Genomic DNA, 22,040 nt, shown 5'->3' on the forward strand with positions numbered 1-22,040 from the left:
ATTTATACTGAATATTCTGAGGACTGTCACAATTTTTTAACTTTTGTTTAAGCTTTACTGAGGTACCATTGATAGATCGCTCAAATTTGTCGAGTGATACAGTATCGACCAGAATTTTGGATGAAATCGTTTATAGCAATTGATATTGTGTCAATAAACAAGGTTTTCTTGATTAAATTGTGTCGCTTTTAACATCATTTTAGCAGTATAAGCCTATATTTTTTTTTCTAAAAAATATTATTATTCGATGTGTCGAATTTTTAAACTCTTTTAAATGAGAAGCGACAAATAAGAATACGCCTTCAAAAGTTAAATATTCACCAGAGTCTATTTGCTTTTAGCTCTTCGGTTATTTTAGATATAGCCTTGAGAACGAAATATCGATATATTGTTACTATACCAATATATAGATTTTATTATTAGACAGACAAATATAAGAAGACTAGCGGACGCGCGCAGCTTCGCTTGCGTATTTAGGAATGAATTCTAATAACCCATGAGACATGTGTTCAATGAAATATTTTTAAGAGTCTAAATTTCAAATTTTATAAAAATCGGTGGCGATTTAAAGATTTTTCCATACAAACTTTCAACCCCTTATTTGCACCTTTAGGGGAAGAATTCTAGAAAATGATGAAACACGTGTTCAATTAAATACTTTTAAAAATCTAAATTTCAAATTTTATAATAATCGGTGCCGATTTCATTTTTTTTCCATACAAACTTTGAATCCCTGTTTCACCCCTTTAGAGTAAATATTTTTCAAAATCCCTTCTTAGTGGATGTCCAGAATACGAAAGTAAACATCTGTCCAAATTTCATTTCGTTTCTGCGCACAGCGGTTACGGCTGTGCGTGCGTCTTACCTCAGTCAGTGAGGACAAGTCCTTTTATATATATAGATATGATATTTAAGAGTATAGATATACTCGTATACCAATTATATTTGGGTATAAGTTAATAACTATAACTGACCATAATATAAAATTAAATCGATTTCCAATAATATAAACTAGACCAATTTAATCGGAAACCCATTATAATATCGGCGATGTATCTGACCACCAATCCGTTCCTGTATCCATTCCGACTGAACGACTTTTTCCATGTCAACGAATTCACCCAACAACGTCGAGATTCCATATTTTTCCCGCAATAAGTACTTGTCAAAGAAATTGAATTTTTTTTCCCTCGGTACAAATCGAATATCAAAAGTAGCTTAAACGTGGACCTGGTGTTTTTCTATATTCATCTGTATATTATACATTTATTTTGGTTATATATCTTTAAATAAAATACTCTTCTGTAAGGATCGAATTTCACAACTAGGTACTTCTCAAATGGTAAGTGATATTTAAGAAATACCGCTCTGATATTTGTAAACGTAATACCCAAAGGGCAGTTTTATTATATTTTCAATTAAATACAAAGTTCAAATTTGACATCAAAATTACTCATACCTCTACTAGCATCCAGGTGAAACTCTATAAGGCTAAATAAACGAGATAAGTTCATTTAGTATTACATAAATTTATAGAAATAATAGTATGGAAATATCTTTATCAAAAATATTTCTTTACATTATTTTCTGTTTATGATTTCGTAAATGCATATTAAAACTTTTAAAAATTCAAAATGTCCATACTTTTTAAGTTCCAAAGTCATTTTATAATAGAAAGTGTGGATAGTGTACCATGAAATTAATTTGCAACGGAAAGATAAAACCGTTTCAACTAATTACCAGAATAACGACAGATTTTAAATTGCATTTTAAGTATTCATGACATTGAAATTTATAGAGGTTATGTCAGCAGGTTGCGACGTTAAATTCACTGGAAACAATGTTGTCGTGAAATATAGATGATGATTTTGATAAGTCATGGTTGTGAAGTAAACGGAGAGTTTAAGGTTAGTGTGATTAAGTTAAAGAGGTAACTAATACCGGTAAATACCAGGCGGCGTTTAAAAATATATTACAGATGATAAAAACAAGTCTTTGTGTAATTCACCAAAAAAAAAATTAACCAAAGAATTATAAGATATGAGTTTCTCCACTCAACACACAATTCATCAAGAATTTGGAAAGTGGGGAATGGAATTAATGGAAACGGAGTGTCGTAACACTAGATTCCCTCTACCTACCTTGTTTTCTGCACAATACAGTGTGAAGCTAAAAAAATTATAGCACATTCCATATGATATGAAGGTACCTATAATTAAGAATCGGATATAAAAATTCTCTATATAAAAGACAAACTCAGTTTGCTTTTTATATAGAGAATTTCACAAAGTTTTATTAATTTCTTGAAAATTTATTTCTTGATTAATATAATCAAAGGAAAAGCATTTCTACATATTTATAACTCAAAATATCTCCAAGCAAAGGTAGAAAGAATATTATACTAGCATAGCATCGCTAACTGAAAAGGCTGTAAAATTTTTATAGGTTGTGTACATAGAATATTCGTTTTTGATTGCATCGTTGGCAAAATCACTTGTATTAATGAGGCTTTGGAACCTCCATAATAGCAATTATATGATACGATCGTATGAGTTAACGTGAATTTGTTTTAACTCATTTCATGCTAAATAGCTATTTTAATTGTTTTTTTTTTTCAGCTCCACGCTGTATCCCGCATGTAGTAGAGTAGTTAGAGGGACCTTAGTGTAAAGACACTCCGTTCCCCATTTTCAGCCGAATTCTGGTGGCATTGCGTGTAGAGTTCGACACAAGAGCGAAGAAAGGAAAATATAAATTTAATTAAATATCTCATTTTATTATTATTATTTATTGAGATACATATCTATTAATTTATAATCATCGAACTTTTTTAAGTGTAATTTCTGTTTAGTCCAGGGAATTCGCTAAAAATATACAAAAAGTCAGCAGTTTTAGAGTGCTAATTTACAACAGGTTCACGAAAATTTTATCGAAGTCTGTCAAGATGGGAATTCTCGACACAAATTTTATTTAGAAGGCATTCTGTTAGATTGCCATCATCAATTTCGATAACGCTAAAATTTCGCATTTCGCATTTCGCTAAAAATAAGGAACATTTTGGATGTTAATAATAAATAACAAAAATATATACAAATATAATTTAAAAATAATTCTAATAAGAATTGCTTCAAGTTAATATTTATAATGTATCAATTTAAAAATAATATTATTTTCCTATTATTAAGCACAGAAATTTATAAATACTGATACTACTTATAATTAATTACACCAAACCATAAAAAAGTTAAAAACGACGTTATTAACGCCTAAAAGAAAATTTAAAACCTATTCAGTTAACGAAGAACATTACACTTAACTTCCATTACTGAATAATTGTATCTAAAGCTACATTTACAATATGTGAAATACTTCATTTTATAATAAGTTTGTCCTTCACATTAATGTCGATCCGCAACAACACTAACTTCATAAGAATTATAAAACTTAAATGGTTTTGTTGCTAAGTTTTCTCTTAACTTAGAAGCGTTTTCATGTTTCATACTAAATGTCACTGGGACAAGCATTACAAATATTTACTTGCGGGTAGATAGACATAAATAATTTAACAACTTAATGCGACAAGATGCTGAAATGTCGAAATATTTGTACCGGATCCATATGTTTGTGGTTTCTATATATGTAGGGTTAATGGTTATATCGATTGAATATATTAATTTATAATTCTACCATGAAAGTCTCTGGACAATTGACAGAGTGTTTTGTCACTCAAGTTAGGGTAACCATGACTTATATTCTAGATGACCTTTTTTCCCGCCTATTCACTAAATGCATTCACATTCTTCCTGAGTTTTTAGATCTAGCACTATGAAAGAAATCTGTTTCTGGAACACATGGGCTTATGTATTCACTGAGCTCATGGTTAAGGTATCGTTAGTAACGCTCTAAAACGCTTATTTATTAAGAGAAATGCCTCGTTTGATACTTTGTTTTTGTATTAGTTAAAGTTGAGTGTAAGAATTTAATGAAATAAAGATATTATTATTTATTAAAATAGAAAATCTCATAATTCTACTATTAACTAAGTAACCTATATATATAAAAGGACTTGTCCTCACTGACTGAGGAAATAAGAGAACGTGAAATTTGGACACATGTTTACTTTCGTAATCTGGACATTCACTAAGAAGGGATTTTGAAAAATTTTAACCCTAAAGGGATGAAATCGGGGTTGAAAATTTGTATGGAAAAAAAATTAAATCGGCACCGATTCATATAAAATTTGAAATTTAGATTTTTAAGAGTATTTAATTGAATACGTGTTTCATCGTTTTCTAGAATTCTCCCCCAAAGGGTGCAGATAAGGGGTTGAAAGTTTGTATGGAAAAATCTTTAAATCGCCACCGATTTTTATAAAATTAGAAATTTAGCCTCTTAAAAATATTTCATTGAACACATGTTTCATAGTTTATTAGAATTCACCCCTAAATAAGCAAGCGAAGCTACGCGCGTCCGCTAGTATTAATATAATAATATGAGACCGTCGTGGCGCAGTTACACAAGAGTGTGACTGTAAAGCGACGATTGTTGGTTCGATCCTCACTCGAGGGAATTAATTATTATGAATTAATACTTTCACAATCATCTCTACTGCTACTTTATTTTAATAACAACCTTCCAGAACTATACGTACACTTAACTTATATAAAATCCAAAAAAAGCACACAAACACTACTTAAAACACCAACCAACACTTCACTACCGTCACCGTATCTAAATAAACACTAATTTGAACGTTTGTTTATCCGTCAGTAAGGTCAGTTGTATTATTGGACGGAGCGCGACGCGAGACGAGCTATAACTAAATTGTCAAATTAGAATCTGAATCAAAGGCGTACCACACGCTATTACAGTCCCGAGACGTATCTCGGGATCTATTAAAGGAATTGAAATTTTACAGACGACTAAATTTCACCTTTATTAGCCGTAATACAGCTAACAAATTAAGTTACGATATCTGAAATGGGTAATGGAATTCAATGAACATATTGAGCGGTTCATTAATTTTGAAATGGGCTTAATAGAACCCGCGCCTCTTGGACGGTTTCGAAGAGGCACAGGTTCAATTTTTTTTTTACGTTTTGTATATATGTATATATATATTGGAAATAAAAACCATACATTTTTAAAATAAATTGAATATAAATTTATAGCTTAAAAGAGTTTTCAATGTATTAGTTGGACACATCCTAAAAGAGCTACGATGATAAAATTTTATTTCTTCTATTCTTCAGAAAATTTAATAAAACGTGCTCTTTAAAAGGAATCTCAAATTATGTACATATAACATAGAAAATGGAAAACGATTACTTTACTCATAGTTCTAACATGGAATACCGTTTGTTAGGTATATTCATTTAAATTTTTTTTAGTATTATATAACTTAAAATTAAAAGCTTTCTACAATACAATGTATGTAGAGAAAATAAAAAATTATTACTACGACAACAGTACGTGGCTTAGTAGTGAAATCTTTGACTATGAAGTTACACGATATACATCACAATTGTGGATTCGATTCCCACTCGGGGAAATAATTAATTATGATTTCCTTGCCAATTTGGCAATATAAAACGAGCCACATTACGTGTTAAGTGGTTTCCACAAATAGTTGAGTTCCGCCACTCAACACGTAATGTGTCGAATTTAGCCAAATTCAAGCAATTTATAGGATTAGGTTTAATCCTTACAAAGTAATCGAAATTGTAATCTTCGGATTTATTCTTCTGATCGCGACACAAATTGATCAATACAAACTGTGCCAACTATTCTGTGTTTGCGAATTACACAACGTCCAAGTGCAGTAGCGTTTATTTAGTACGTCTGATATTTATTTTTACTATTTTTAATTTGTTAAATATTTTTAATTTTATTGTACTTTTGTCAAATATAGTGAAAAAATAGTGACTAATATTTATGTTCTCTAAAGTAACGCGTTTTGATAACCCAGACCAAGAAAATACAATAAATATCATAGAATTTAATTATTATTTTACTGTCATTGAAATAATTGATATGAAAAAAGATAGAATCGATAAAACTTTACAAAATAAATCATAGATGAAACACTAAACGTTTATGTTAATTTTCTAACGATATTATATCCTAGTTAAACGTTAATAGTCCTATAGCTCTATGAACGTTGGTTGATCGCGACCTCTTGCCCGCAACCTACTTGGCCGCCAACCCAGTAAAATTAAAGTGTCACTATTTAGCGCGCTTTGCGGTTACATTCATTTCTTATTATATCTTGACATTCGTGAAATGATTGTAAATATGTCTAACATTAGCACGATGGTAGTGTGTTCAAATGCTAAGGAAACTTATGGATATTTCATTCTTCAGTGGCGAGCTACTCGCTTCTTTCCTAACCTGGTGAGCAGGTCAACAGCAACCCGCGAGAAAAAAAATCGAATCCATGTTTTTTAATCTCAAAGAAAAAAAGACTCGTTTCTATTACGTATTTGCGAAGTAAAAGATTCAGTGTTGAGTAAGAAAACCTAATTTAATTGAAAATCAACATTTTATGTTCCAATAAAAAACTAGACTAAACCTTGTTTCAAAACTAAATGCGAAACTTAAATAAATTGTGTACAAAGATATTATGACAATACGATTTAAAAGTAAGTCTTTATAACGTAATATTGTATTTATTTTTACAAGGTGAAATATATAAAACATTTATTTCAAGATTATTTACGTTATTTAATTCTACTGAAATCAGTTAGTTTTATTATATGTACTAGTAGATAGCACAGTTGTTTGAGAAATTACGTATTAAGAGAAACTACATCAAGACATTAGGTTCTTCATTCATTCGAGGTAGTCATGGGGTCCGTAACGTAGCGGATAAGCTCCAAGAGCATCGCCTAAGATGGTTTGGCCACGTTACGAGCCGGCTAAAGAACTATATCGGATGCAAGTGCCTTGCTATATCAGTTCCTGGAGTAAGACCTCCCGGACGCCCAAGGAAACGCTGGTTGGATTTCGTGATGAAGGACATTAGAGCTTGATCCATAGACTATCCATAGACCATTAGGTCTAACCATCGAGGACGCAAAAGACCGTACAAAGTGGAGTAGGTTGAGTAGGAAGGTAGACCCTGGCAATAGCCGGAAGAAGAGGAAGACATCAAGACATTAAGTTCTCCACAAACCGACAGAATTCGTGATATTGGGAGTTAAATGGTGAAATTCAATGGCGCAATCATTTAAAATACCTAATAAAAAAATTATACAATATTCAAATATGTAAAATATCTTAACTAAATTTTAACACCTATGACATCATTTTACAACAAGACAGACCTCGATCCTAATGGATAATAACGCCGGGAGCAATTTAGTTTTAATCTTCTTCAATTGTTCTATGAAAGTATTATCCTTGTAATCATAGCAAGTTATATTCGAGATATAATATAATACGAATATATTATATTGCATATTAAAAATAATATATTCGTAAGGTAATATAAAATAATAGGCTTGCTTAACAAATTTTACGTTTAAATTGAAAGACATTGGTATATCTTAATTAATTAAGTTTTCTATAATTAAATTGTCTGACGCAAGCATGGCGTAAATGAGAAATATTAAACAACTAAAAGGAAGCGGTTTTTGAGGAAATCATGATTTTTTTTATAACATATATACCGACTGCAGTAGTTTTTGGTGTGTATTATACATTCATGTTATGTCCTATTGTTAGAATGTGAAGCTTGAAAATAGTTTCATATCTATTTGTATGAAAACTGTTGAAATTTTATTTTTGTTTATATAAGGGTAAGACTTTGTTTTGTAAGGTACCAGATGAAATATTTGTAGTAAAATATTTTAGAAGCAGTATTTTAAAAATATTCTAGCAGATATTTTGTTTTTTTAATCAATTAAGGACGACGAGCAAGATTGTTTTTTATTCATACCATCTGTTAAGTCTTGTAAAATAAATAATAGTGAACAACCTTGACTCTTGAGAAAAGAAAATACCTATTACACAAACAAGACAGTAAGATTGTTAATAATTCTGTACGTAAATCATTATTCATTCATTCAGTTGAAATTAAAAATATATTTGTGTAACTTATAACAAATTAATTGGTACTAATACAGTCACAGAAGTTACAGAAGAAAGAACATACTTTTTTATTAGTCTCCTATAAGAGTTTTGTACTTACCATTAGTTCCCGTCTCAATTTATCCAATTCATGAGCTGAAGGTGGTGCCGGCTGGACTCTTCCTCGCCTTAACTCTTCGAGTTGCCTCGTCAGCTCTTCCACTTTCGCCACCGCAACCGATAATTCCTTCTCCTTTTCATTGAAAAGCGCTCGTATTGACTCGAGGTCACTGGCTGAAATAGAAGATAATAATGAATTTATCTTCAATAGATTTAAATGTATGATTAAAATGTATAATTATTTTAAATGAACTATTTTAACTATATATATATATATGTACTTATTCTTATATTTAATAATTTCGTTCAATTGACCTAAAAAGAAATTTATCGAATAGGTATAAAGAAAACAAAATATCGGTGATGAAGACTAGGTACTGCCCGCTTCCCTCAGCAACTCCCGACTTTCGATGACCAAAAAATAACATTATTTCATGAACCGATTATTTTCAGTGCATAAAACTTCATAATCTATACTAATGTTATGAAACGCGTTAATTCAACATCTAAAGTATACGACATAACGCTGTTCAGATATTAAAGTAGTTTAAAAGTTCATTCACGCGCAAATTTTTATATAATAGAAAATTATTTTTTAACAAAAACAAAAACCGACTTCTAACAACGAACTAAAAAGTGAAAAATAATTATATAAAGATTTTATAATTTTGAAGTAGGTGCCAAGTAAAACAAACAGGCTTACTAATTAGATATTGTAGTAAAGGTGTTGTAGCATTAGTTTGGCACCGACTTCAAAATTATAAAATCTTTATATAATTATTTTTCCCTTTTTAGTTCGTTGTTAGAAGTCGGTTTTTGTTAAAAAAGAATTTATTTTACGATTTTTAGTGATGGGTAGATCTTAAAATGATGCTTCTTGAACGAGTGGTGATGGTGGTGGTAGTGGTTGTCAACGAGTGGTTGTGATTGTTCTATGTAAAACTTCATTTAATTAGCTATTATTTTTGTGCAAAGTTACATTTTGGTATATTGACAAGAACAAACATAAAAAGTATTCGGGTGAATTCGGAATCTCCCTTTTTTGAAGTTGGTTGTAAATGAGAACATCCTCTTTTTTGAGATTGGTTGAAAAGAAATGCAACGATCAGGAATCTCACTTCTGACATCAATTTAACAAGTTTTTGCTTGTAACTATTACAGTATAATTAATTTTTGACCAAACAAAACAAACTTTCTCAATTTCCTCCGGATTCCATAATCGAAACCTAACCAAACTTTCACCAAATTATCCTTGAAGTGTATCCTTTCAAATAAAAAAAGAATCATAAAAATCGGTTGGCGCGAGATTGAGTTATTCGGCTATTAGTCGCGCACATGCATAATGCAAATTTAAGACTTATGTGATTTTCTCATGGATACCATTGTCAGACATGGACCAAAAAAAAATGGGACCATTCGGAAAGCTATACCTTTCAAATAAAAAAAAATTATCAAAATCGGTCTACCCAGTTAAAAGTTATGAGGTAACAAACATAAAAAAAAAATAAATAAAAAAAAAATAAAAATTAAAAAAAAAGAAATTCAGTCGAATTGATAACCTCCTTTTCTTACAGAAGTCGGTTAAAAAGAAAAAGATATTGTTTTATCAAAAAAATAACGAAATTCATGGATCCTTGTAAGCTTAGGATTTAGTGAGAAGTAAAATATTATAATTAATGTAATGAAAGAAACTGGACGAGCGTGGCATCTTATAAAATGGGTACATATTTTATCTTAAGAGGACCTTTCGCGTTGGAATTGCGTGAGACTTTTTTCATTACTGCTTATTACACTGTAGGCCTTGTAAGTCCACAGTGTCTCTGAATTTTAATTTGGAGCATAAATAACTTTTATGCTGATGAAGATTTAATGGAACACCATGTCTAATTTAAGTCCAGGCCAGTCGGGGTGGAAGGGCCAAATGTGTGATTGTAAACACGACTGGTAGTGGGTTTGATCCCCAATCGAGGAAATAAAAAAATATCTAAATTTTCATTTCTTCGCTTTGGTGTCGACGCAAATCGCGGCATAGAATTCCGCCATTCAACAAGCGATGTAATGTGTGTGTGTGTGTGTATGTTTTTTTCAAAATCTAATTTAAAACAAAAATCATAGAATAGAGTATTTGGAGGTCTCATAAATAAATTAAACAGTATATAAGTTGTAGAATTCAACCTTTATTCGACCCGAGCAGAACAAATATCTGCATTTTTAATATAAATGTCTCCCTGGGGTGGAGTTTAAGTCCTGAACCTGAGGTCTCGTGTTATATGTAGTAAAGATAAGAGAAGCGTTTCTTATTAGTCTACATCAAATAGTTAATAGTTTTTATTTAAGTTATATACGTAAATAAAATATATATATTTTTTTAACTCGTATATCTTTATTTAAAATTAAAGTAAAATGTATGTAATTTTACAGTAAAAGCCCAGCTGTGACCAATTTAAACGTTCCGAGGGAAATACGTCCAACCTTTCAATTACTAGAGACGATAAAGAGGCTTCTATCTCGTTCTCAGTCTAGAAACACAACATATAAAGAGCACTATCGACGTCTAATACAATTTTAGTAATATTGTACCTATTTTTTTATGCATAAATCTAAAAATTACTATATTAAGAATTATGTCAACAATTAAATAAACATATTTTTTATTATATAAAATATGATGAAGCTGCTTTTGTTGACTAAGTTATAATAAAATGATGAAATTACGGAAGCACTTAAAGATCGATAGCGATCTTTTTTAATCGCTATAATTGTATTTTAATAAATAAAATAAGTTTGTTGTGCATATGTATTGTCGACGGAAAGTGGCAAAAATGTGTCTAATAGGAACAGAGTGTCTAAGCACTAGGTTCCCTCTGCCTACCCTATTATGTGCGGAAAAGATAAAAGCTAAAAAATGTTATCATTTATGTGAATTTTACTTTACTTTTCCTTAGAATATCAGTAATTAAAATGGCAGCCACAATCTTTTAAAAACCAGAATAAAGTTAGTCCGATCAAACAAGCTATCTTTTATCTTTGAAAATTCTTCAATAAGTACAAGCTGATCCTTCAAAGATTCCACGCGCAACCAAGATCCAATTTTTGTAAAAGCTTAAGTTACTTAGACAGCAAAAATATTAATAACTTTTTGATTCAAAATAAGAAATATAAAGAATTTGGCCTAAAAATGTATATAATCCTTTTAATCATGCAATTACTTTCAACTATAAAATGATAAGGCAAACAAAAAAGAATAATTAAAGTGGGCTTGATTATGCTGAAGTCTACGTGACTAAGTCACAATATAAAATTTACTTCTTTTTCGTGAGAACTGTTTACTTTAAAAAAAAATAAAATAAAAAAATTAAATTAAATAAAGTTATATAGGAATAAGCAAATTTTGATATTCGTTTTTAATATCGAGTTTATTTACGTTATTTTAAATCTAAATGCTAAATTCCCTTACATTTACATAAATTATTCTAGCCTAAGTAAATTTTAAGGTCTATAGATATGAATGTGGGGTAGTTTAATAACGGTAGATACCCAGGTGGTATGAAATGAAGGTCCCGCTGAATTGCTGAATTTAATTTACAAATTTCAATATAAATGTATATTAATAGTATATTATTGGATGATTTCGTATGGCTATTCAACAGTGTGTTAAAAACTACATATAAACTACGATAATGACACTAGAAGAAATATCTAGTTTTTTTTTTAAGTTAAAGAGGTAAGGCATGACAGTTCTTTTTTTATTTCTTTAACGAAGTGCTAAATATATCTTGTTGGTTGGTTCTTGGTGCCATATCTATATTAAATATTAAAAAAGATTAATACAAGATTATATTAAACCTTATATATTAACACCTAGAGGTCCAAGTGAATTTTCAAATATACTTATATTTGTAAATACATATTATATTATATCTGTATCGAAAATCATAATTTATTTAGTAAAGTTACCAACCAGTGCCAAGTTCTTAATAATGCTAAAATAAACAAGATTAAACAAAGGACTGGCCTCGAGCATCGAATAATAGAGAAGGCAATATGAACCGTATCGCAAATCGCTATTCACGATCCGTTTAAATGGAACCGTTTAAATACGAGTTACGTTATCTATACAGCTATTTATTCTATTTACAATACTATATCTTTTTCAGGAAGTTTTTGTTTTATTCTAGTTTGAAGATTTCAATCTATCTATGTTAAATTGAGAATTAATATGTAGAAAATTTCTATTAGGTAGGTTTGGAAGTTAGTTTTTGCATCCTTTGTTGCCTATTATAAGTATAATTTGTTTTGGATAAGTCTAAGCTATATTTTGATTATAAATATTCTTCTGAGTGGAATTATAATTCTATACTTAATTAAACAAACTTACCATTTAATGATATGTAGTCTCAATTATACTAAGCTATATGTTTCTTTTAAATATAAATTCATTTTGTTAATGTTATTAAGAATCTTATTAGAACTTTACTACACTTACACTCTTATAACCTATAACTTTAAATTACTTTCTGAATCCCCTCATAATTATGAAAATGCTTGCATTGTCTAAAAATAAACATATCATTTCAAAAAAGCCGAAAAGTTACTCCCCAAACAACATTTCTACAAACGAGTACATCACATTTAGTCAGTCGGTTTTGTAATATCGGAACACATACATATATGATTGCAATTTCCTCACTTTGCAAAGCGAAGCGAAGCGAAAAATATCACAAAAACGTTAACTGACGTAAATTGATGTGTAGGAGTAAAAACAAATGGGGATTTAGAACTCACTACGGCCAACATGAGAAATGATCTTTTACGCTCTCCGTTTCTTTTAACATGCAATAAAAATAAAGGGAAAATAAAAGGAATAGCTAACGAATTTAGTTATTGTTCTTTACCATATGGATATTTTAGATATGCATATGTGTAGCAGAGTAGGCAGGGGGGGGTAGTGTTAAGACACTTCGCTCCCCACTTTCTGAGTAGAGGGGCGGAAATCAACGCCGCGCATTGTTGCCGCACCGCAAATTAATAAAGAAAACAAATATTATATTGATGAAAAGATAGGTAGTAAAAATAAATACATTTTAGATATACATATATGTACATCCCGTAACGTGCTCAACTGATTTTATAATTCATATACTATAATTTATATTTACGTACATATTGAATGTTTCATAATCTTAATTATATATATAGTTTTAGATCATTATAAAAGATGTACCAACAATAATCGCCATAGTTACAAGGCGTCAACAAATAAAATATCAATATTTTTATTCTGTCGTCCTATTTAAATACCGTGAAATACATTTAATTAAGTTAATAGTTATTAAAAAAATAACGTTAAATATATTTGTTTTTCCATATTAATAGAACGAATTCTATGTTTATATAAGGCACTATTGGCAATATCGCGTAAAGTATGAGTTTTCCTTGAACCAATTTCGACTATCGCATCGACTTAATATAATTCGTATTCACATACCTATATTCATATATAAAGCTGACAAATCAACATTTTCTTGTACCGTTCTCTGAGTGACACGACACCAGTCACGCAAGGAGTTAGTGGAGATCAATAAGTTGAGGAGTTTGTTACGAGAAATACATACAAATGCTACGATACTATATTATTTTAGTGTCGTTTTGTAAGAAATTTGGAAATAGCATACGTACCTGTATAAATTCTTTATTAATTAAGTATTTATTATTTAACCTGTTTAAGTAGGTACATAATTTTTATGAAACATGATTTATTTTATTAATTTAATTTTTAGCTTCATGTTGTATCCCGGACATGGTATCGCAGGGTCTAGATCATTCCGTTCACTTTTTGGCGAATTTTGGAAGAATTGCGTGTTGAGTGGCGGAACTTAACGCCGCGCTTCGACACAGAAAAGGGAAGAAATGAAAAGTTAAATACACAACCTCTCGCGTTTACAATCCCAAGCTTGTGCCTCTGCGCCACGATGGCCTTTTATTTATTTTATCAAAGTAAAAGATACAAGTATAACTAAGTACAACCTGTATAATTTACATAGATATAATATATATTAGAAATGTTTTATGCATGTTTTGTTTAAATAATTATTTATAGTTCAACGACTAAATAATCGTATCGGTCATTGTAAAGATACGTAAAGTTTCTTGATTGTTAACAAGTTAAACTTATGTGATCGTGACTACAGGCTTCTATTTGTACACTGTTAGAGTAAGTTTGTAAATTTACTTACTACGCCAAAAAACTCACCTGTAAGTGTTGAAATTTTATTTATATTTTTTTTCATTTATGAAAAATAAACACCAAAATTGATACAGCCAATTAAACCCTTTTAGTAGAAAAAATGTGGCGGTTAGCCTCGTTACCAGAACAAGAAAATTGTTAATATTAAATATTTCATTTCCTCGAGTGGAAAATGAACCCACATCCCATCCAGTCGCGCTTAAAATCGCACGCTTGTACTCCTATGCTACGACTGCCCTCTTAGAGAATTTAATATTTTATCCATTTATATATAAGAAAATATCGTTCTCTACAATGTATACAATGCTTTTGATATGAAAATGGTGGCTTTATAAAATTTTAAGTTCAATTTTACCTCCTCAATCATGCATTTCTTCCAAAAATTGCATTTTTCACTACTCTACTTTCAAAGTAAGTAATATATTTCATGAAATAGCTTGAGCAAACTTTTCGTTTAATAAAAGAATTCATAGATGGAAATTTAGCTGTAAGGTAAACTTAAAAGAAATCATTAAAAGTAACTGGAACGTTCCATAATAGTTACGTATATACGTACATAAAAGGAAATGGTTGCTATAGAAACCAACTCTAACAACATTAACAACATTAAGTGTATTTCAAAGCTATGGATTACAACTTCTGCAATAAAATGTTACTTTACTTATTTTTTTTTCGCTTCACGCTGTATCCTGCACCCAGCAAGGTAGGCAGAGGGAACCTAGTCTTAAGTCAGTTCCCGTTCACCGCTCCACCCAACCTTCCATACTTTCCGCAGAATTCCGGAATCATTACGTGTTGAGTGGCGAAACTCAACGCCGCGTTTCGTTTCAACACCAAAGTAAAGAAGAAATAAAAATATTAAATATTTTATTTCCTTGTCGCGTTTACAGTCACACAAATACCTTTTTTTATGTATTAACTTTATGCTATTTTTCTGCTTTAAACATTTCCTAACCTGCTACCTGCGCTAAGTATATTGAGAAAGTCTACTCTTATTTACCTCTTGTAACTTTTTACTCACATACAGCTATACTATATTATATGAATGTCGTAACCTAATATTACACTTTGTTTAACCAGACCGAGAAAACACATTTATTGGAACAACAAATATTCCTTTGTAACAAAGGAATATTTATTTTTTCAACCTGTATAGTGGGCAGTACTTGTGTTTGTACTCCGCCTATACAATTTAGCATATATACAAAAAATATTTTCCATTTTCTTTTAGTTGTATAGTTTTACTATATTTTTCATTTTCCTTTTCCGAGTCGGACTCGCCCATCGAGTCTTCCGTACTCATTTCAGTATTGTACGTGAACTAGTATAAAAGTTAACAAACCTGGGCTTGTGCATTCATTTCGTACAAAATGAAATACAAATATAAGTGTGTAATGATTTTTATTTCTATGAAATAACTATAAATTTTCACTTTTCGAATTTTTGTCTTTATTTGTATTTTAAGATTTCATTTCGTGCCAAATTCTATAACCATGATCCACGGGAAGAACCCTAAGGTTTTAATTATGCGATGAATTTCATACAAAATGTAGCAAGATCGATGCATAACTGCTCGTATCTTTTAATTGCCTTGATTAAGAAGCTGGATTTTTTCTGTCCTTCAAGAGACCATAGGCCTGACAGGCGCGCAGGCGTGTCAGTAATTCTATAAGGGTTCTGTTTTTACGTTTTGAAATACGGAACCCTAAAAACGTGAATACGTATTTACATTTACCGTAAATAAAGTAAAGCTTGTGGCTTGTGGAATTGGAATTGTTTCAACTTGTAATAAGATGTCACTCGATAGTTAGACATAACTAGGTCACAATATCGGATCAAGACCGTTCTATTTGAAGTTGTAACATTGAATCACATTTATATCTCAATGCAAATCGTAATCGATTCCAATTTAAGCACAACCATACAAATATATTATTAAATAAATGTATGCATATTTACATTTACATGCAAATTCATCTAATAACATCTTTAACAAGCAACCTACACTAGGCTTCGCCCGCCTAAACTTTTTGTTATATTATAGCTAATTTTGCACAAATATGTGTTATTCTGAAGTATTAGTTATACTACTTTAAAATCTGATCGAAATCCGTTCAGTAGTTATTGCGTGAGAGTGGAGCAAACATCCATCCTTACAAACTCTCACATTTATAATATTAATAGTATAGGATGCTAACACAAATAAGTAATGTATGTATTTTAAATAATAATTTATATTCATTCAAATATTAAAGGGCTTTAAAATATAGTGACTGTTAATCCTAGTATTAGTAATTAATTTTATATTTCATTGAAATTTCACGAATAAATCAGATTTATATTTGTCAAATTGCATACGATTTGTAGGATAATCTGTACAAATAACTACTGCATAATAAATTAATATAATAATAACGAATTTTATATATAGCCGTGTGAATAACCGTCAAAGCACGGCGTTCTGTTCCGCCACTCAACACACAATGTCTCAAAAATTCGGCGGAAATTGGGAAGCGGGTGTCTTATCCTCTGCATATCCCTTCCAAAATTTTATAAATAAAATATATCGAAAAAACTAAAGCAATTTTATTTACCTTGTTCTAAAAAACCAAACGTTTGTAGCGTGCAAAAATTAAAAAAAAAAATCAGGTCACTGTTAACAGATAAACGTTGCTTTGACATTTCCATTTGCCTCCGTCCACTCGTGAAACATATTTTACGCGCAAACTAATCTTTTTCTATTTCACGCGAACAAAACTGCAGTTATATTGTGGCAGGCGGCGGTGCATGAACTTATAAATTAGGTGGCTACATTTATTTATATGCTGGCGATACGTTTTTGCTGACTTCATGTCCCAATAAATATATTTATTTTATTATTTTAGCTTTACGCTGTATCCCACATATAGCAGAGTAGACAGAGGAAACTTAACGTTAATACTCTGTCCCCCATTTTTCCCTGAATTCTAGTGGTGTTGCGTGTGGAGTTACGGAACTCAACGCCGTGGTATTGCCTCGACACTAGAGCGAAGTCATGAAAATATTAAAATATTTCATTTCCACGAGTGGGAATCGAACCCACAACCTGTTGCATTTACAGTCATTGGCTTGTATCCTAATGGCCTAGCCTAAATAAATTTATAGCGATTTTTAATATATTATTATCTATACAATATTGATGCATATCATAATGAGAAATCGATAGATTAATTTAATTTCCTAAATATTTCGTATACTTTACCAACAGAAATATTCAGAAATATTTATTTAATCATTGAAAGCAGCCTGAACGTAGATTTCCAGAACAAAGGTAAACAGACCACAGGCAAGACACGAGTGGGAATGCTATTTCCGGATGTTAGACCTCAAATTGACATTCCATTTGGTATTGTCGTTCGTAAAACAGAGTTTGTATTTTGTATTAGATTTTTCGACTTACCTACTATAAAAGAACTATTATAATTGGAAATATAGAGAAAATTATTTTATAATGGAATTAATTAAGTTTTGTAGTTGGAAATTGCCATCGAAATGAAATTATCTAACCATATTCGATATTAATTGGAAGTCTCAGTGTCTTATGCACTGTAGCATTCGGTAGGCAATTATAGAGGCTGTAATTGAATTCCTGCCTGGATATTAACAAGTGTTTCCTGGCAACCAAATTAAACAGATTCGGTTATATTCCCTTGTATTTGTGTATATATATATATATATATATATATATATATATATATATGCTGTAATAATTATTGTTATAAGTAAACAAAAGTATTTATGTTCTAAATTAATCGAAGAAAAGAAATTTCACGTAAAAATATAAAACGAAAAGACACAAAATATTTTATCTTTTATCATTTCAAAGTTTAATTAAGTTTTAAATAAAATTCTGATAAATAAGGCCGTACAATGATAATGATCCGGTTGACAGGTGACGAAGCTCCAGGTGTTTTTCAGTTGAAATAGCCTTTGAATTATAATAAAAAACAAAATAAAGATTATAAAGAAAATGATGATAATATTCTAAAAATGTTCTACTTTTACATAAACATAATAATTTTGATTTCTTTCAATAATCGAAGAAATAGTCTGTATCTTAAAACATATAATTATTAAATCAAATAATTATATTAAATAAGGACTCAATTTAAATTAATTTATAGTATTTAATTCAATATTAAATCATAATTGTACTTTTGAAACAATTTCAATACAAAATATGTAGAGAAAAATAAATAGCAAATAACCAATTTCGATATACTTACGCAAAGTCAATTTGATTAAAAAATATAGTAATTTAATATGAAAAACTTTTTTATTATTTGGAAATATTACAACTGAAGATCGAGCTCAGTGGCGTGCCATTGGAGAGGCCTATGTCCAGCAATGGACGAGGACAGGCTGATGATGATGATGATGATGATGATGACAACTGAATATCGAATTCAGTTTCCATAGTCGTTCGTATATGGAATAAATTCCCTCTATGGTTTCGGATGTCTGGCATTAACAATGCACCGTGCCCGTGCGAACTGTAATTGGAGCACTTTAATCACGTCAGTGGAGGACACAGTTCAACAGCAGCTTGTTCACAGCTGGGAAATTTACTACTACAATTAATTATTTATTATGATTTTTTTTCGCCAACTATAATTCAATATATGTATAACCCAGCGCGGCGTTGGGTTACGTAATGGTTAATTTAAATTTTGTATTCGTTTGTATCTTGTATATTCTTTTTGTTTTCATATATTCTTTCATATTAATTTACCATGAATGTGAAATGTCGCGAAGTGGCATAGTATCTTCGCGTGTAAGCGCGATTGTCGTTGTTTCAATTCCCCCTCGGGGAACCAATTAGTTTAATTTTCTTACTTCAGCTTCACGCTGTATGCCGCACACAGCAGGGTAGGCAGAGGGAACCTTGTGTTTAAGGTACTCTGTTGCCCAGTTTCCACCGAATTTTTGGAGGTTTTGGAGGTGTTGAGTGGTGAATCTCTCAACGTAATAATTCCAAAAATTTTCAAACTCAACACTATGTTCCCTCTGCCTACCCTTCTGTACGCGGGATACAGCGTGAAGTAATTTTTTATTGATAATATAACATGGGTTATAGCCTCTGGGGGGAGAGGATTAATTTCAGGATCAACTGGTCAAGTTTGCAACAAACTGGTCATTTATTTTCTTCCTTAGGGGATTGAGAAAAGTAAAAACATTGTATTATATTATTATTAATAGTACCCGCGAAATTATTATATAGGTTTGCGGAACGTTACCTATTTCATTAATATCTGCATATAAATTTCTAATTTCAGACTTTAAATTATGTATTGTGAAATTTGTTTTAAAATGATATTATTAATTTCCATAAAAATTATGTTGCTCTTCGTGCTTCTCCCCTCGTATTTAATGTAATTTTGATGGAATATTAAGAAGGTGCAATCGTGGTGCAATGGTAAAATCGTATCGGACTGTAAACGTGATTGGTTCTGGGTTCGATTCCCACAAATCTCATAGAATATTTTCCGATTTTTAACCGACTTCTGTAAGAAAAGGAGGTTATCAATTCGACTGTATTTTATTTTTTTTTATTTTATTTTTTTTTTATGTTTGTTACCTCATAACTTTTGACTGGGTGAACCGATTTTGAATTTTTTTTTTTATTTGAAAGGTGAAGCTTCCCGAATGGTCCCATTTTTTTTTTTGGTCCATGTCTGACAATCCTCGAGCCGCCACTCTTACATCCTCATCCAGTCCGTAAGAATGGTGTCCTAACTCCCCCCCTTCCCCTCCTCTTTTCCTTAGCTCCCTCCTTTTACCTATCCTACCCCTTCTATTTTCCTCTCCCCTCGGTTTTTCCCCACAAAGGGGTTTTGGAGGTCAGACGGCAGTCGCTCCATTTAAAAACCGCCAACCGCCACTTAAATGGACCGAAAAAGAAACAGAAGACTGGGTACGGCTAGGGCGTCGCCGCAAAACGACGCGCAGGCACATCGCCCTACACCTGCGACAAGTGGGCAAGGGCTACCGTGTCATGTACGGGCACGGCTAAAGACGCTAGTACCCAGAAGGAAACTCCGCTTTGCAACGTGGAATATTGGCTCTCTGACCGGACGATGCAGGGAACTCGCAGATGTACTCATGAGACGTCGGGTCCAGTGTGCCTTCCTCCAGGAAACACGCTGGAAGGGCAATAAGTCCCGAAACATTGGACAGGGTTACCGGCTTATATACACTGGGTCACCTTCGGGTAGAAACGGTGTAGCGGTAGTGCTTTCTGAAGAGCTTCAGAATGGGCTCCTTGAAGTTGACCGCCGCTCCGACCGCTTGATGCGAGTGAGGGTACTGATTGAGGGCGTTATCACAAACTTAATCAGTGCCTATGCTCCCCAGGCGGGATGTAGCGCGGCCGAAAAGGAGACATTCTGGGAGCAGTATGAAGGGGTGCTACTTGCTGTGCCGTCTACCGAAGTGGTCTTAGTTGGAGGGGACTTGAACAGGCACGTCGGTAGGGCTGCTGAGCCGTATGAACGTGTTCACGGGGGTTTTGGGCACGGTCTTCGCAATGCAGAGGGAGAAAACATTCTGAGAACCTGTATTGCGTCTGATCTGGCCGTCGTGAATACGTTCTTCCAAAAGAATTCTCAGCACCTTATCACGTATAAGTGCGGGTCCCACTCAACTCAAATAGACTACTTATTGACCAGACGGTGTCATATGGGCAGGGTAACTAACTGTAAGGTCATTCCAGGCGAAAGCCTAACGGCCCAACATCGTCTTCTTGTCATGGACTTTAACGTCACTCCGAAGAAGAAAGTAGCCGAGAAACGTAGGCCTCGGATCAAGTGGTGGTTGCTGAATGGACCGACGCAGACCGACTTCCTGGCAGAGGTGAAAAGTCATAATCTTTCGACTAACACCGAGACTGCTCAGGATGCTTGGGATCGGGCTCAGTCGGCAATCATTGCGGCAGGCAGGCGAGTTCTTGGCGTTTCTAGGGGAGGACGTGTCATCGACAAGGAGACATGGTGGTGGAATGACGAGGTCCAGGAGGTGACTCGTGAAAAGAAGGCTGCCTTTAAGAAGTGGCAGGAATCCAACTCTCCTGAAGACAGACTGGAGTACACAGTAGCTAAACGTGCCAGTAAAAGAGCTGTAGCCAGAGCCCGCAGTGAGAGTTTGTCACCATTGTATGATAAACTTGAAACTGTGGAGGGGCAGAAGCTCATTTACAAACTGGCACGTTCCCGGGATAAAGTGACGCAAGATATCGCAAAATGTCTTTGCGTCAGAGATTCCCAGGGCACGCTGCTCTGTAATCATGACTCTGTGAAGGAGAGGTGGAGAAGCTACTTCCAGGAGTTGCTGAATACTCAGCACCCATGCAGTCTTCATCACGACCCACCGCCTAACCTCGGACTTATTGCCCCAATAACCCTAGACGAAACACGTAATTGCCTTCGACGCATGAAGAACGGAAAAGCGGTGGGACCTGACGACATTCCGATCGAAGCGTGGAAATCGTTGGGCTCTCTTGGTGTGCTCATGCTTACTGACCTTTTTAACCATATCTTGAACACTGGTAAGATGCCGCATCAGTGGC

The 22,040-nt window shown here is 32.4% G+C and overlaps 1 protein-coding gene across 10 annotated transcripts in view; it reads right to left on the reverse strand.

Moving 5' to 3' along the window:
* Positions 1-22,040, reverse strand: part of ASPP (Ankyrin-repeat, SH3-domain, and Proline-rich-region containing Protein) — a 198,699-nt gene that overhangs the window by 6,604 nt on the left and 170,055 nt on the right. For all 10 annotated transcript variants that reach the window (XM_085199646.1, XM_085199641.1, XM_085199642.1 and 7 more), the window contains one exon: positions 8,192-8,364. In XM_085199646.1, coding sequence (XP_085055772.1) covers positions 8,192-8,364 — 173 coding nt within the window. The remainder of the gene's footprint in view (positions 1-8,191; positions 8,365-22,040) is intronic.

The sequence above is a fragment of the Heliconius melpomene genome, chromosome 16 (assembly GCF_056956725.1).
Source record: "Heliconius melpomene rosina isolate 202511_hmr_F chromosome 16, ASM5695672v1, whole genome shotgun sequence".
NCBI lineage: Eukaryota > Metazoa > Arthropoda > Insecta > Lepidoptera > Nymphalidae > Heliconius > Heliconius melpomene.